The 15,962-nt window shown below is 37.3% G+C and overlaps 1 protein-coding gene across 1 annotated transcript in view; it reads right to left on the reverse strand.

The window, feature by feature from the left end:
* The window catches only part of LOC148952824 (facilitated trehalose transporter Tret1-like), a 73,601-nt gene extending 58,105 nt beyond the window's left edge, over positions 1-15,496 (reverse strand). Inside the window, exons 1-2 of the mRNA XM_089087438.1 lie at positions 15,240-15,496; positions 8,909-9,089 (exon numbers count right to left, since the gene is read on the reverse strand). Of these exons, the coding sequence (XP_088943564.1) occupies positions 8,909-9,089; positions 15,240-15,328 (270 nt within the window). The 5' untranslated portion in view covers positions 15,329-15,496. The remainder of the gene's footprint in view (positions 1-8,908; positions 9,090-15,239) is intronic.
* Between the last annotated feature and the right edge of the window lie 466 nt (positions 15,497-15,962).

Consider the following 15,962-nt stretch of genomic DNA (forward strand, 5'->3'; position numbering starts at 1 on the left):
TGATCTAACTTCGTCTTGGTAGCGTCACCTGCTAGAGGCTGAAATGCTGATATGAGGAAAGCGTACTTGAAACATTTTTGACCTGTTTCAAAACAGATTCGCTGGACACCTCGAAAACCTTCTAAATCTGGATTGTATTTTAAAACTGTATCCCTCTCAGACCCACCACCCCCTCTTAAAATAAAATCTTTCTTAAATTTACAAATATTAACACTTAAATTTTCAACATAAAGAACTACTAACCCCCTCCCGTTGTCACTATAATTCTCGATATGCGCAATAATATGACCTATCCACTCGGAAAAAGCACCCTCAAAATACTTAAGATTTGGATAAATGAAACGCATCTCAGCTTTTATATAATGGTGGTAACTTCACTTTTTCCCTCATTTAAATAGAGCCAATTTAAAAAAATTAAAGTCATCCATGAATCGCTACCACCCTACATCTTAATTTGACTCTCTAGCAGTTTACGAATTCTATCTAAATATTTTTGCAAAATTTCAAGGAGGTCAACAACAAAATTACCCTACAAAAGTGACTTAAAAGGATCACCAAAAGTTGCAGTGTAAACAACTATTGTATTTAAAATTGTGTTTGATAGCTGAAAGTCGGGAAATGGTGTAAACTGGGTATTACCCTCCCTCCTCCCCCTCTTGTATATTATCAACACCCCCTCCCCCATATTGTTCAATAATAGGGCTATTGGAAGTCACTTCATTCGATTGAAGTGGAAGTAGGTTATCAGGGGCTAGAGGAGGGTTCCCTGTTACTTCCCGGGTAAAATCATCTAAAAGCTGCAAGGTGTTTGGACTCAGCAAAGGTAAGTCCCCCTGCTCAACTTCGCTATAATCAACATTTAAAAAATCAGCTAAAAAGTCATCAATGTTGTCTGGAATAAATTCAAGTGAATTACCATGCCCTTCACTGATAGTAGATGCTTCATTGTTGCTGTTATTGTAAAGCCCCATAGGGGGGAGATGTCGAATATGGAACCAGAACGACCTATAAGTGAAAAATAGCTTATTTTCATACTGTCCAAATCACCCCTACTTTTGAAAAATTGGATTATTATTGCTTAAAAACACGCTTAATAGCAGTAGCATTTGATAAATTCCCTACGCTATATGTTCTGCAAGTTCTAGCTTAACGAAAATCTAAAGGATGACATAGAAGGTTTTGATTTTGTTCAAACAACCCCTCCCAATTTCCACTATTTAATGCACCCCTCCGACCAGCCCCCGGCCCAGTGGGCCACCGCAGTGCTTCCCGTGGCGCTTGGCGGTTGCCCCCCGCCCCATGGCGAAAAATAGCATTCTGCTTTGACTTAAAAGAATCTATTCAATCTATGATCATTAATTGACAACACTAGAAATTAATGAAAAATATTATTAAGAGATATCGAAGAGATAGCAACAGTTTATGGTCTACAGTGGGGACAGAGAAAATTGGAAAGATTAGAAAAAAAGAGTGGTTTTCTTTGACAAAGCAAAAACAAAACAAGAATTACATTATATTTAGATATTTCTGAGGTAGGGGGGGGGCAAAGAAATTTAAAACAATGGTTGGGGCGGGGGGGGGGGGTTAATATTTTAATATCTCAGACATACACACACACACACACACACACACACGCTTTTACAGCGTGATGAAAAATGAGTTTGTTGTTTTTCGCATATTTCTATAAGTTAGGTAAAAAAAATGCTCACATTGTTATATCCCGGCTGTAGTTGAGTGTCTGAAGCCGCTGGCGAAGCATGTTGGAGGGCAACCTCCTGACCTTGTGTAGGTGGGACAACGATGTCATGGGCTTGAGGGGTTGGTGCACTGGGGCTTTCCATCATGTGTGCAGCCGCCCACTCTCTCTTTAATTTTCTGCCAGGCTGCATTGGAGCCTGTACGGATGGGATTTGGACAGGTAGAGCATGTCTGGAAGGAGTTGAATGTGTTCAAGATGTAGCTTGCACTCGCAGCGTTGGTCTCGAATAGCCGACCTCCCTGGCCGTCTTAGGTGGAGGGGGGGGGGGGCAATACATTCGTCATAACTTACCTTAAAAGAAGAGAAAAAAGTTAGTATTGAAATAATTTTCCCCTTTTTCACAGAATAAAAAAAATTTAGTACCCTCCCCCCTAGCCATAATTTTGTCTAGAAAGCATTTATCACAAAAAATTCCCCCTCCTTCAGCTTTTTCAGTAAAGCAAAAGGTAAAATTTGCGAGAAATGCTCCTATTTTTACCTTGTTGAGAAATTTTTTTTAATGTTTCCCATCTATAGGCTTTTAAAATAGAAAAAGAATGTTAACCCAGCAGCTTATAGGTCTAAATTACGATCTTAGATGTAAATGGTATTCAATTTACACATTATAAAGCTATATTTTTCATAGAAACCCCCGGCCCTCTTACTGCCCTAACGCGAAGAAACAGTTTTGTTTTTTCACTTTACAATGATGGCGATAGAATTGAGGCATGGCCCCTTCCCCCACTTTTTACATAATATCCTAAAAATATTGTTAGACCTTAATTTTGGAAATAACTTGTTTCACTCTTACATAGAATATAGAATTCCAATGTTCTAAATATCTATACTAATTTTGCAGACAATTTTGTACTCAGCTATTTCAGACAACACAGAATTATGCAAAAGCATTGAAATCTAGATTGGCTAAACTGCTAATGTAAACAAACAGGAAAAGGGTGACAAACTAATTTTAACCTTGCGGAGAGCTTATTTCAAAACAGAGCGGCTTAATGCCTAAGAGTTGACGGATGTTGTCTGTCGCTTTTAGCTAGAAATATAGAAAGCATGAATTTTATAGAAAAAAGAGAATTATTTCTATTGCGAGAATTAAATTCATAAACATAGGAGGGGTTTTGAGGGGGGATAGGTTTAGGTAGTAAAAGAACACATTTTACGTTTTCTAGCGAGTATAAAGATAGCATAGTGGAGTTTGTGTTAGAGTGGGAGGGGGGGATTTACCTGAATATACTGGAGGGTGACCAAGGAAAATATTTATATATTGGGAATAAAAATGAAAATGTACTAAAAGAGGACTCACATTGTAAATTGAAGTTGCCTAGGCTTTTAACTCCTCAATAATATTCATTGCTATATCCTTTGTATCACAATACTTTCTGATAATTTAATCACAATGCATGTTCGTTATATACGAAATCTCAAGGGCGAATTGCGATATAATGGGGGAAACCATATGTAAGCGAGCCTCTGATTGGCTTAGAATGAGATGTAACCTACTCTCTGATTGGTATAGAAGGAGACACGTGATCCTGTTTCCTATTCCTAGATCATAACATTCTCCCTAGCGTGCACTTGGACGAACAACAACAACAAATAAATCGACCTTGGAAATTTAGTGCCCCTAGATCAATAAATTCCCCTAGCGATTATGTAAATCATCCCCAGTGTCATTACACTTGGCCAAACAACAACAACAACAACAAATAAATCGACCTTGACATCATCCATCAGATATTAATAAACCATGAATAAATGGAGTCCCGTTCGGCGTTAGAGTCAATTGTAGATGACATCATGGTGTTCGTTCAGTATTCTATGCCCATATATGGAGCCCCGTCATGAGTTTTAGATCAATAAAATTCCCAATCGATTACGCAATCAATTTCTCGGAAATCCATTTCCCCTTCGATTACGCAATCAATTTCTCAGAAATCCATTTCCCCTAGGGAGGCTATGCCCATATATGGTGCCCCGTCACGAGCTCATGAGGTTAGGCTAGGTTACGCAATCAATTTCTCGGAAACGTGTTCTCCCTTGGGATTCCATGCCCATATATGGTGCCCCGTCAGACTGTCAGCACAGGTGTTCTCCCTAGGGACTCTATGCCCATATATTCGGCATTAAACTAAATTGTAGATGGCAGCAGGGGTGTCGCGTGGGACCTCATGATAGGGTTCTACTCACCCGTTATAATATATAGCTGTTTGTGTTTTTTATTATTCGCCTGGACAATATGTCGGTTCTCAAAAACCTTTCTGGGAAAATTTTCAGTTAAGCGCTGACTACGCACTGGGTAAATACCCACGGGTGGTTTTTTCTTGCTTGGTGACGCTAATGAACTACGATTTAAGTCTTTGGAAGCAGGATTAGGTCTAAAACGGCTAGTTAATTACCCAACAACAAAACGTGATATGGCTCCTGACCGCATAGCTACTAACATGTCTCAATTCTACAGGTAACCCTCCCCAGATCCCCTAATAGGAGGAACCTACCACTTTAACCTTGAGCTACACCCCATAGGCAACGTCTGAGTCACATATACTGCAGAAATAACTACAAGTCGGCCAATCACAAACAGCGGATTGTTTGGTTTCGGCAATTGGCACAGGACTGAAAAATGGAACAGTATGATTTCTACGGCTAATTCTGATGAAATGATCACTACTTTTCAAGAAAAGCTTCTCGGCAAGTACCATTTCTATTTTCCTGAAAAAGTTAACAAAGGTTTTTCAGCAGATCGTCCATACGTTACAAAAAAAAAAACAAAGCACTAAGCAGGAAAACGAGACAACTTTTCAGGAACAAAAAACATAAAGAAGCTACTATCCTGAAGAATAAAATCACAGGAATAACCCACCAGGCAGCGGCGTCTTACTACTAAAAGGAAGTATCTGATTTATTGGATTCTAAGTCTGGATGGTGGTACAAAAGGATAAAGCAAATAACAGGTACAAGTACAGGAGCCGCATCCATTTCAAGATCTTACAGATTTCCCAATCATCAGACCTTATAGATTTCTCAGGTTACTGAGTTATCATCATTTTCATCACTATACTCCAGGCACTTCTCAGTAATTTTTGCTTTCTGACTTTGTATTTTTCATCATAATTGCATAGAAACGGGTGAACATGCTACGGAAAATGTGAGGAATCGACTAAGTCTCAAATTCAAACTTGTCTCCGTGGTTCCGCGCTACTTTGCATTTTTCCGCGTGAAGAAAAAAAACGTGAATTTTGAGAATGAGCGATGGCCCAGTTTAAGATCTCTTTTCTGACTAATTTGAGTCTTTCAATTCCAAAATATGATTATTTTTGCAATCAGATTCTTGGTTCAAGATTTACCAGTTTCATAACCACGGTTTCTATGTCATACTCTAACAAGAACTCATACCCTCCCTAGAACATTCCGAAGGAGATCATACGTTTTTGACTGTAAGTAATTAATTACCGTTTCAGATCTCCTCAATGAGCTTTCAATAAAAAAAAAAACATTTATTCAACTCAAACAGCTTGACTTAAGGAACTTCGGACATAAGAAGCATACTATTATGATGATAAAATGTGGAATACTAAACTACTTCAGGTATTTCAAAATAGCTAAACAATCACATGGATCATAGGAATGAAATAGCCGATTTCAACTTGTTTCATCATAAAGATTTCTATAAAAGAAAATGAGGTTCTCACGGACAGGATATAGGTCGAAATCGGCTTCTGAGAGTTAAAGTTACAAAAAGTGCACTACTGATTGTACTGATTATCACAACCTTTGCACGAACAGAGATCTGTGCATTTAAGGGACGCTTTTGCAAATTTGCAACTGTTTTTGCACTTTGTTTTACAGCCACATTTGAGCAGCTCTTTGCAAATTCTTGCTGCCTTAGGAAGATTAGTCCAGAAAGGCTCCCAGCTTCCGTCATCCTTCACCCAGCCGTATAAACCTGGATCCAGTGGTGAAAGTTTCAGACCACACGACGATGCCCATATCTGGGCCTGCTAATAAGCGCGTTTGGTGTACTTCTCAAGAGCAGCTGCTGTTCGGGACAGTCTTTCCATTCCGGCTGTTTTTCGTGTGAAAAGCTCCTTCCCCAGACTGTTCACTTCAGACAAGCCGCTTGATTTTTCGTAAAGAACGACGACGAATCGCTGGATGTCTGTAAAGTGACAATATAGGAGGTGGGCTCCTGATGTACTCAGAGTAACGAAAGTTGGAAGAATATATTCCACAGCTTTCCAGGTCTTCCAAACACCATGCTTTCATGAAAACCAAAAGACGAAGTCGTATCGCATCCAGAGAAGACATGCAAAAAGAGTAGGCTCCGAGACATGTCAGGTTCTATACGATAAGTAATATCGTGAATTGGCAGTATTTTGTCTTTGCTCCATGCCCATAGATGAAAAAAGGCTTTCAATCTGAAGCTGCTGGAACAAAGCTGTTGCAATTGCAAACTACATCAGAATCCACAGTTCTGATGGCTATGAACTTATAGTCACACTGGGCCTGATGAAAGGTATGGAGCAGCACACTAATGTCACCTTCGTGGTTGGTAAGTGTGAGATCTTTGCGAAAAGCGACATTGCACGTTGAAATAATTGTGTGTCCAAGAGTGGCCACTACAAAGATGTCCTGCAATTCCCGGACTACCATAGTTGCCAAAAAATATAAGAGTCGACTCTTGTTCTCTGTTGATTTCAAAAAGTTACGCCAGTTCATCCAAGGAACGGGGGTTCGGTCTGTGATTTTTATGGCATAAGAGAAGTTCCTGTGTGTTCACACGCTCCATTTTTTAGGCTGTCGTTAGTGTAGATGTCAAAGACGAGATCAATCCTTAGAGTGTAGGTTTGGAACTGTTGCTTTCTAATGCGAAATTCAAGCGAGCGTATTTACCGAAACTAATTCCAGGCTTAGGAACGATGAGGTGTGCTAGAACAGACCTTTCTAGTAAAATTGAGTTGACGGTTGAGAAACTGCAGGGCATCGGCTCTTCAAGCTCTGCCGTCAAACAGTCAACTATGTTAGATTTTTTTCCAAACCGTAGCTTGCCGTACTCGGATAGGGAAGCTGGAAAAGGCTGGTTCTCGTGCTGGAAACAGTCGGTCAGATCAGTTCCTCTACCCTTGCAGCCTATGTACAAACGACTGAAGAGGCTGCAGTTTGACTGCATGCACTTTACTTGCAGCTGAGACTTGGAGATAGATTTTTTTTTGTGGAAAGAACAGGACTATGTTCTGTCTCGGTAACGTGTTGCTAATTGCTTTCTTGTGGTAAACCATACGCTCTTGAATAATTTTTTTTACTCTGCAATTCCCAAGTCTTCAAGGCGCTTCAGATTCCGTATTGCCGTATCTTCTGCCAGCTCAGTCGCATCCCATTCTTAGGGATTTCCCCAAGACTTGACAGTACGGTACTAATAAGAGATCTGGAGTCTCCGAGAAAATTCTTCCGAAATCCTTGTCCCATTTCGTGGTGATTTGTACTTGTTTCTTTGGTCTGGCTGAACTCATCCAGCATTCGACTTAGCTCCGGTAAGAACAGCAGAAGCCTTTGAAGAGCTTGAGGATTGTTGACCAGCCCACTTAGTCCATCTTTTAATTTCTTGATTTGAAACTTATTCTGATGATCGAGATCGATGTCGGAAATAGGTATCCCAGTTGATGAGATGGCGAAGTAGCCATTCATAAATTTTTTTTTAAGAGATAACAAGATCTTTTCCATATTCTTCAAGTATTGTGTCTGGAGTATCGGGTATCTTGCGTAGTATGGCTGATCAAAAGCAAAAAAAATGCGTTATTAGTTGCAGTGTCGCTTCGTATGTTAGAAAGTTCTTTGAACGAAGTGAAGCCACCATGCTCAGCAGAAGACGTATGAGTTTACAAACCAGTTCCCAGTAGGCAAACTGTGGGGATTTTTCTTTTCGTGTTACCACCCATTTTTCAAATTCAGTGTTTGGGTGGTCTTCATTTGCGCACGCTCTCTCAAAAGCACATGCCTTCATTTCCTCGAATGCTACAAGTGTAGCTTCGTACACATACCTACTTCTGTTAATATTTGAACCTGTTTTGAGTGACTTGGCTCAACCAGCTGTAAAAACATCAGCCTCAATTCAGGCCTGAGCCCAGCCACTCTGGTGGAGCACCTTGCTGATGACAACGTTGAAGGCCATCTCAATATGTAGTGGGCCAAGGACAATGAAGATTTTCATGGGTCTGATTTCGTCCGGATACAGCCTCTGAAGCTCTTCGGGTTTTCGGTAGAGTGGCTGATAGTACGCCACATTTCCACACTGCCCAGGATTGAGAAACTGTAGTTGTCTCATGTATACGGCCATCTGATGGCAAATGGTGGCGTGCGAATCTGCAGGTTCGGCTGATAGCGCACATGACAGTTTACACCCGGTGATGATGAAAGTGATGATAACTCAGTAACCGATGGTTGGATATTAAAAGTAAGCATATTTTCAGACTCAGCATACTCGATTTAACCATGAAAGATACCCTAAGCGCATCCACTAATTCAGTATACAGAAAAGAGTACAACCCGCGATGATGAAAATGACGAAAAACCGAAAACTACTGATCTGATGTCAAAAGTGGGCCCATGTTCAGAATCAACAGACCCGAATCAACGAGAAACGACCCTTCAAACGTCCAAATCCTTCAATTAAAAAAAAAGGATTTTCCGCCTGGAAAAACGTGGCGAAACGCGAAAAAACGCGCTCAGAAAATGTGGGTTTTTCCCCCTGTCAGATTTTTCGTACTTTTCTACATATGTGTGCCGATTTTCGTGCTCTAACCATAAAATGTAAAAGCACGAAAATTGGTAAAAGCACGAAAATTAGTAAAAGCTGTGCATACTGAGGAATGTGTATCCATTCCTCGTTAATAAAATTATGAAAAATAAAAGTGTAAAATTCAGAAAAAAGTTTCGGGAACTGGACTTGTTAGAAGTTTCAGAAACTTACATCCCAGAGACAGGAAACATGAAAATAGGTGACATAGAATTTATTTACTCAGGTAGAAAATTGGGGTACATTTCCAAAAAGAACCAGGCCTCATTTCTGGAATATGAACAGTGATATCATATTTCGTAGCATACCACGAAATCATGTTGTTGAGCATTTTTGCTGTAGTAACGATATAATTCAGAGATTACCGAGTTATAAACCACAGGTCCGTATCCAGAAAACATTTGAAGGAACAGCAATGGCACCACAAGTAGCACAGGGTGGAAAAAAAGTGGCATAAGTATCTCTTGAAAATGGAATTTTGGTTTTGCGACCTCTCTCTCACAATTTTCTTTTATTCTGAAAAGCTCTTCTGATATATCAGTATCCCTAAAAAAAGAAAACAAATCATTTCTATAGATTATAGAGCTTGGGAAGTTAACGATTGTAGTAGAAAAAGATTAAAATGGATTAAAAATACGTTCAGCGTACTTGCCTATAAAATCAAGAAGTACCATCTTAGGTACGCAAAACTTCTACTGTTTATTCCTAAGCGGTTCCAAAATTCCCGTCTCAAAAAGAAAAGGATTATGAACCTAATTAAATAAAAAAAAACAAGTGTTTTAAACTGAAAGTAAGGAGCGACATTAAAACTTAAAACGAACAGAAATTATTCCGTATATGAAAGGGGCTGTCCCCTCCTCAACACCTCGCTCTTTACGCTAAAGTTTTTTATTGTTTTAAAAAATAAAGTTGTGAGACAGTGTCAAACTTTAGCGTAAAGAGCGAGGCGTTGAGGAGGGGACAGCCTCTTTCATATACAGAATAATTTCTGTTCGTTTTAAGTTTTAATGTCGCTCCTTACTTTCAGTTTAAAAAACTTGTGTTTTTTATTTAATTTCTGATCGGTTTTTAGTTAATGCAGCTTTTTTTTTGGCTCACCGTCATTGAATAAGTAAACAAAATTTGCATAAAAATTTTACTTTTCTTTTGCTAAATGGCTGTCTCTAAATTTGGTTCTGACGTAATTTACAAATTAACTTACGTAACGAACTTGTATATTCGTATATTTTTCTTCTGGCAAAAAATTGCAGATTTTTGCAGATATGAGCTTGAAACCTATGTTTTAGGGTTTTCTGATACGCTGAATCTGACGGTGTGATTTTCATTAAAATTCTTTCACTTTTAGGGGATGTTTCCCCCCTCTTTAAAAAATCAGGTAAATTTTCTCAGGCTCGTAGCTTTTGATGAGTAATACTAAACTTAATAAAATTTATATATTTAGAATCAGCATTATAAGCCCATTCTTTTGATACATTTATTGACATCAAAATTCTGTTTTTAAAAGTTTAGATTACTATTGAGCCGTATCGCTTGTTTTTTTTATTGTTTTTTTTATTACGTATATGTTATTACGTATATGATGGGGTTCTCCCCTTAATCAATACCACGCTCTTTATGTTGCAAGTTAAAAAAAATTTTAATTCACAAATCCCTGATTCACAAAGGCCGTTTAATTAGAATAGATAGCTCTTTTGAAAGCACTAAAAAAAATCTGTAGCGTAAACAGCGAGGTATTGACTTGGGGGAGAACCCCTCATATACGTAATAATTAAAGTTCATTTTAAGTTCTAATGTTGCTTCTTACTTTCATTTGAAAAAACTTGTTTTTTTAAATTTAATTTCTGATCGTTTTTTAAATAATACTTGTAAATCTGGCGCCCCCTTCAGAGAAATGTCCCTTACCCCAAAGAAAAATCCTCCACGAAAAGATTCTCCCGTGTAGCCCCCTCCACCAGCCCCCCCCCCCCCACCAGAAAAAAATTCTTCCAGAAAATGTCTGTATACTTCCCAATAACCAATACAATATGTAAGCAATGGGCAAATTTCATAACTTGCAGCCCTTCCCCTGGGAACTGTGGGGGACTAAGTCATCGTAAAAGACGTATTTATTAGATTTTCGACTATGCTGAACAAAATGGCTATCTCAAAATTTTAATTGGGTGACTTTGAGAAAAAAATGAGCGTGGGAGGGGGCCTAGTTGCCCTCCATTTTTTTTGGTCACTTAAAAGGACACTAGAACTTTTAATTTCCGTTCCAATGAGCCCTCCTACGATACTCTAGGAACACTGGGTCAATACGATTACCCCTGGGGAACGGGAAAAAAAAAACAACAAACAAACAAATAGACACGCACCCGTGATCTTTCTTCTGGCGAAAATGCAAAATTCCGCATTTTTGTAGATAGGAGCCTGAAACCTCTACAGTAGGGTTCTCTGATACGCTGAATATGATGGTGTGAATTTCATTAAGGTTCTATAACTTTTAGGTGGTCTTTCCCACTTTTATCGAAAATAAGCCAAATTTTCTCAGGCGCGTAACTTTTGATGGGCAAGATTAAACTTGATGAAACTTATATATTTGAAATCAAAATTAAAATTTGATTCTTTTGATGTATCTATTGGTACCAAAATTTCGTTTTTTAAGAGTTTCGGTTACCATTGAGCCGGGTCGCTCCTTACTTACAGTTCGTTACCACGAACTGTTTGATTAAACAGTTGTCAAAAATTTGTGAGGAGTCTGTGATAAAAGAAACATTAAATAGACAATGTTTTTATCAAACAATAATTTAAGTGTGTCTTTTTCTTGGTATGTTTAATTTCTTATTTTTATATCTTTCACCTAATCTTTGTTGATTATGGGTAAATATTACTATTTTTTATTATTCCAGAAATTTTCATTTTCTTGTCTTGCAATAATCGTAAGATGGTGTTTTGGCAGCTATTGTATTAGTAATATTGATAAATCTCAATCTCTTGTAAGCAGTCAAGGTTTTGCTTAGAATGCGTGGCTACAGAGTTTCATTTTATTCAGAAAACTAATATTAAAGCTAAAATGTTCATGTATGCTAAAAGTAACAAATCATCAATATATTAGTGCTATTTAACAGCCCTAATGTAGGATCCTAACCCACAACATTTTTATGATAAATAATAGAAAAGGCACCAGCACAGAGTATAAAAGATGGTTGAAGTTTTTCTCAAAAAGTAGATCTTGGCTTCAGTCCAAATAAACACTTATGCTACACAGCTTCTAAAGAGTATGTGCAGCTCGTAAGAGTGGGAACCGACACTAGCGTCGACCCAAAAAAACACTAACACTCTAATGTTTAGCTTTCCTTGGTATTTTTTAAGCCTTCTAATTGGGTTTTTCTCAGAAACTGAGATCAGACGTTTATTACTAGAGTAATTTTGCCAGTTACAACAACTACACTAGTTTTGTTTTATAATTACACTAAAACATGCCAAGGAACGTCAAATGCTAGATGGTGCTGGGGTTTTTTTGATTGTTGACACTAGCACCAGTTTCCACTCATATAAATTATCGATACTCTGGCAGGTTTATTTTTACTACCAAAGTTATGAAATTAAAGTCGATTCTTTGGTGCGCAAGGTGAGCTATTTTAGATCTAAATTCAGGACAGCAGTTTGCTAATTTCAGCACCAAATAAATTTAAAGGAGACTGATTGCTAACGTCAGAGATACTATCATCCCATGTATTTTTTTTTTATTTGCAAGGGTATTGGAACTAACAAGCTGCTATTCAGACTTTAGATGGGTTCGTATCTGTAATAGTAATTTCTACTATTTTTTTTTTCTATAAATAGATCACATAACGTAAAACATATAGTCATGCAATGATTCAAACATTCATCGATATAATTACAAGCTGTTGTATTTATTGTAATCTATTATGTTGAATATAGCGAAAAAATATTCTAGGCTAGTGTTTTGCATGGGGTTGAAGATCAAATAACCCTGCCCATGCCCCTTTTCTGTTCATAGTAATTTCAATCCATTTTACGCTTCATTTCTTATAGTTAAACTACAAAATCAATAAATTTGTTTCGTCAAAATATATAAGACTATTCAATAAATGTGAAAAGTAAATTAGCCAGTTTAAAATATAGAAAAAAAATCCAGCAATAGTTGAATTAATGCAATATGAATCATAATAAATATGGTTAATTTTCATTAGAATCAAAACTGTGTGCAAAAGAGCACCACCTTTCTCTTCATGGATTACATAGAATAAATTTCAGAGGTTAATCATAAACTAAAGAGTTGAATCAGGCTAACAAGTAGCAGCTTATTTTTTTAATGGTTAAAGTTATGGGTCAAAGTATGGATTAATAAAATAAATCATAGTTTAAAGGGCTAAGAGCACTGGGGTCAAAGTATGGATTAATAAAATAAATCATAGTTTAAAGGGCTAAGGGCACTGATTGCCCTTATGGATTCCCCACCATAGTTTGAATCTCACAGTTTAAAACTCGGGATTACATCTGTGTTACGCGGAGTAATACTTTTTGCCTTATATACCTTTTTGTATTCACGCTCCTTGCAAGAATTGTAGGTACTTGTATGACATACCCCCTACCACTCAAGAAGTAAAGTTAGGTTAATCCTAATTAATATACCAACGTATGATAAAAATGTAATACTTTAGAAACAAATTTGGGCTATATATTTGCACATTAGGGGGGGGGGGGGTAAAATATAGCTGGTCTGCATGCAAAATGTGTTGGGTACAATTATTCTGCATATTATTAAGTAAGAATTGTTTTCTGACTTCACACTGTCCAAATACTTTACCCGACCCCATAATGTGCAAATATTTAGCCCAAATTATATATTTACCATCCATTCTGTCACTTCTCTCTGTCTTTTCTCACGCTAAGGTGAAAGGAACTAGCGAAAGAAACCGGCTTACAGTGCGTCAATACATGAAGAACTTGAGCGGTAGGGGGATATCATACAAGTACCGAATAACATTTTCCTGTGCGCCCAGATACAATGATTCGGGGCCAGTGCCTCTGGGACTGCACACATCATGCTGTGGGGTGGAGTTTCAGAAAACCACCAAGCTGGGGGATAATACGAATCAATAATAAATCGTAGCAAAGGAGTATAGCTTTGGATATTCTGGGTGGTGGGTAAAAACACGAAAGAAGTTGCAGAATATCCAAGGGCCACTGACTTCTCGCCACCTAGCGTATATCTCGGAACACTATCTGTGCTGCAGAGTTCCACCACTTTTGAAACAGTACCCAAATTGCTTGACATGCTCCTCAAACGCTTGGTAGAGTTCCGCCACGTTTGGCACGTACCACCTGTTGCGCATGATTTCTGAGAGAAACACCCCTCGAGAACATCAGTAGCCTCCAAGTTGGAGAAAAGCTGTTTATAATCTTAGGTTCTTAATCGTTTTGCAAGTAAATAGAAAAATAAAAATTTTTGCTGCTGAAAAAAAATCTTCACAATTTATTCTTTTTATTCACATTTCTTTCCTTCTTTTTTGATTTGTGACTCTGTTATGACTGTTCAAGAATCACCTAAGAAATTGACAGACAAAAAATATTATTAATTCATCCTTAAATTAATTTATCCAAGATTAATGCTCAGCCATCCAAACCCTAATTGGGCTCTTCCCAAAACCCGGACATCTTTTCTAGTGCCTTTGCTTAAACTGTGTAACTATATGATATTTAAGCTGAAAGAAATAATAAAAGTGTGAAACTCAGCTAAAAAGTTTCAGTCCAAAGTAACAATAAAATTTTGTCAAGTCCAATCACCAAGTAAACCACCGTAAGCGCAAGAAATAAATTATCTATAATTGACTCAAATTGTGTATAATAACAAAGAGAATAGAAACAGAAAGAATAAGAAACAAGAAACGGTAGAGCTTAAAGCATCAACCCAAGAAGACAAGATAAAAACATAAAGAATAGAGAATAAACAGGTAAGCTAAAAATGATGAAAATTCAAAGAATAAAAGAGAATAAGTGTACTATAGTTTGTAAACACTAAATTAGATGTGCAAAATATGCATTTAAGGATTTTTGTTATTCTTTTAGGTATTTTTGAACTGTATTTTTCTTCTTGTTTTTATGATTTTTATTTAAGTTTTTTCAGGTTCTTGCTCCTTTTTTTAGATCTCATCTGTGCCTCTTTACTGATCTTACACCTTCACTGACTTTACACCCACACCTCTGCTCAAATTTTGTTTTGTGTTTTTATCAATGAGTCAGTTTGGCCTCAGAAGTTTTGAATTCATTATGTGCCATATCGTTGCCAGGCATGTACACGATATTCTTCAATTAAATGCTTTCTTCTCAAAGTCTGAGGATTGTTATAGTTTTACTTCATATTTATTATTTTTAATGTTTCATACCCCCCCCCCCCCTCTAAATTATTTTTATATTTGTGCCTCATCATTACTACAATTCTATGTGAAAAATAAAATTTATTTAGTTCTTTCTAGTTATTTTATTTAAGAACAAATCTGCAGAATCGTAACTTTGCACTTCGGCCATAGGGGCTGTTTTTCGTTTTGTTGAGCTTTCTGAACTTACTGAACTTGTTAGGGGAGGGATTTTCACAACTATTCTGATGCAAATGATCATTATTATAATTAATCTCTGGCTTTTGTACACTAGAGAACACAAAACAGAACAAAATATGTTTCTAAAACTTACTGCCCACGGAGCCTTTTCAGGGATTTTGTAGCATCATCTATCCTTCCTTTCTTTAGTAGCCAAACAGGTGACTCTGGATGAAACCACATTGATAGATATGCAATAGGAAATACAAGCTCACAAAGTGTTAGGATTCTCCAGTTCACAAATGACCCAATGACGTAAGGGAGAAGGATGCCGAGTACAAGAGCAACTGAAGGAAGACTTGAGACAGCTCCTCGCAGTTCAGGTGTGGCAATTTCACTGGTCTAAAATAAAGATGCGTTTTGACTTCTTTTTGTTGTGGTACAGCGTAGCTGCTGAATGTCAAGTAATTTGACAATTTGGCAGCATTTTTTTCCCAGTTGTCCGACAAAAGAAAAAATTAAGTGGTATAAAATAAAGATGTTTTTTTGGCACAACACAACTGCAAAATGTAAGTAATTTGCAAATTTGACGGCATTTTTTCTTCAGTTGTCAGAAAAAAAGCTCTGTGGTCCAAAATAAAGATGTGTTTTGTCTTTTTTTTTTGTGTGTAGCGCAAAACAAATGCCCAATGTTAAGTAAATTGAAAATTTGACAGCATGTTTTTCAGTGGTAAAAAAAATAGTGGTCTATAATGAAATAACTTCTTTTTTTTCAAAAATAACTGCCATTGCGTAAAGAATACTAACTACCGGTAATGATAACGTAAAGGATTTAGATTACTAAACACTAAATTATCGCAACAAAAATTTAACACTT

Source organism: Artemia sp. Qi Xiang Cuo, chromosome 4, assembly GCF_049724085.1.
Source record: "Artemia sp. Qi Xiang Cuo chromosome 4, ASM4972408v1, whole genome shotgun sequence".
NCBI classification, from domain to species: domain Eukaryota; kingdom Metazoa; phylum Arthropoda; class Branchiopoda; order Anostraca; family Artemiidae; genus Artemia; species Artemia sp. Qi Xiang Cuo.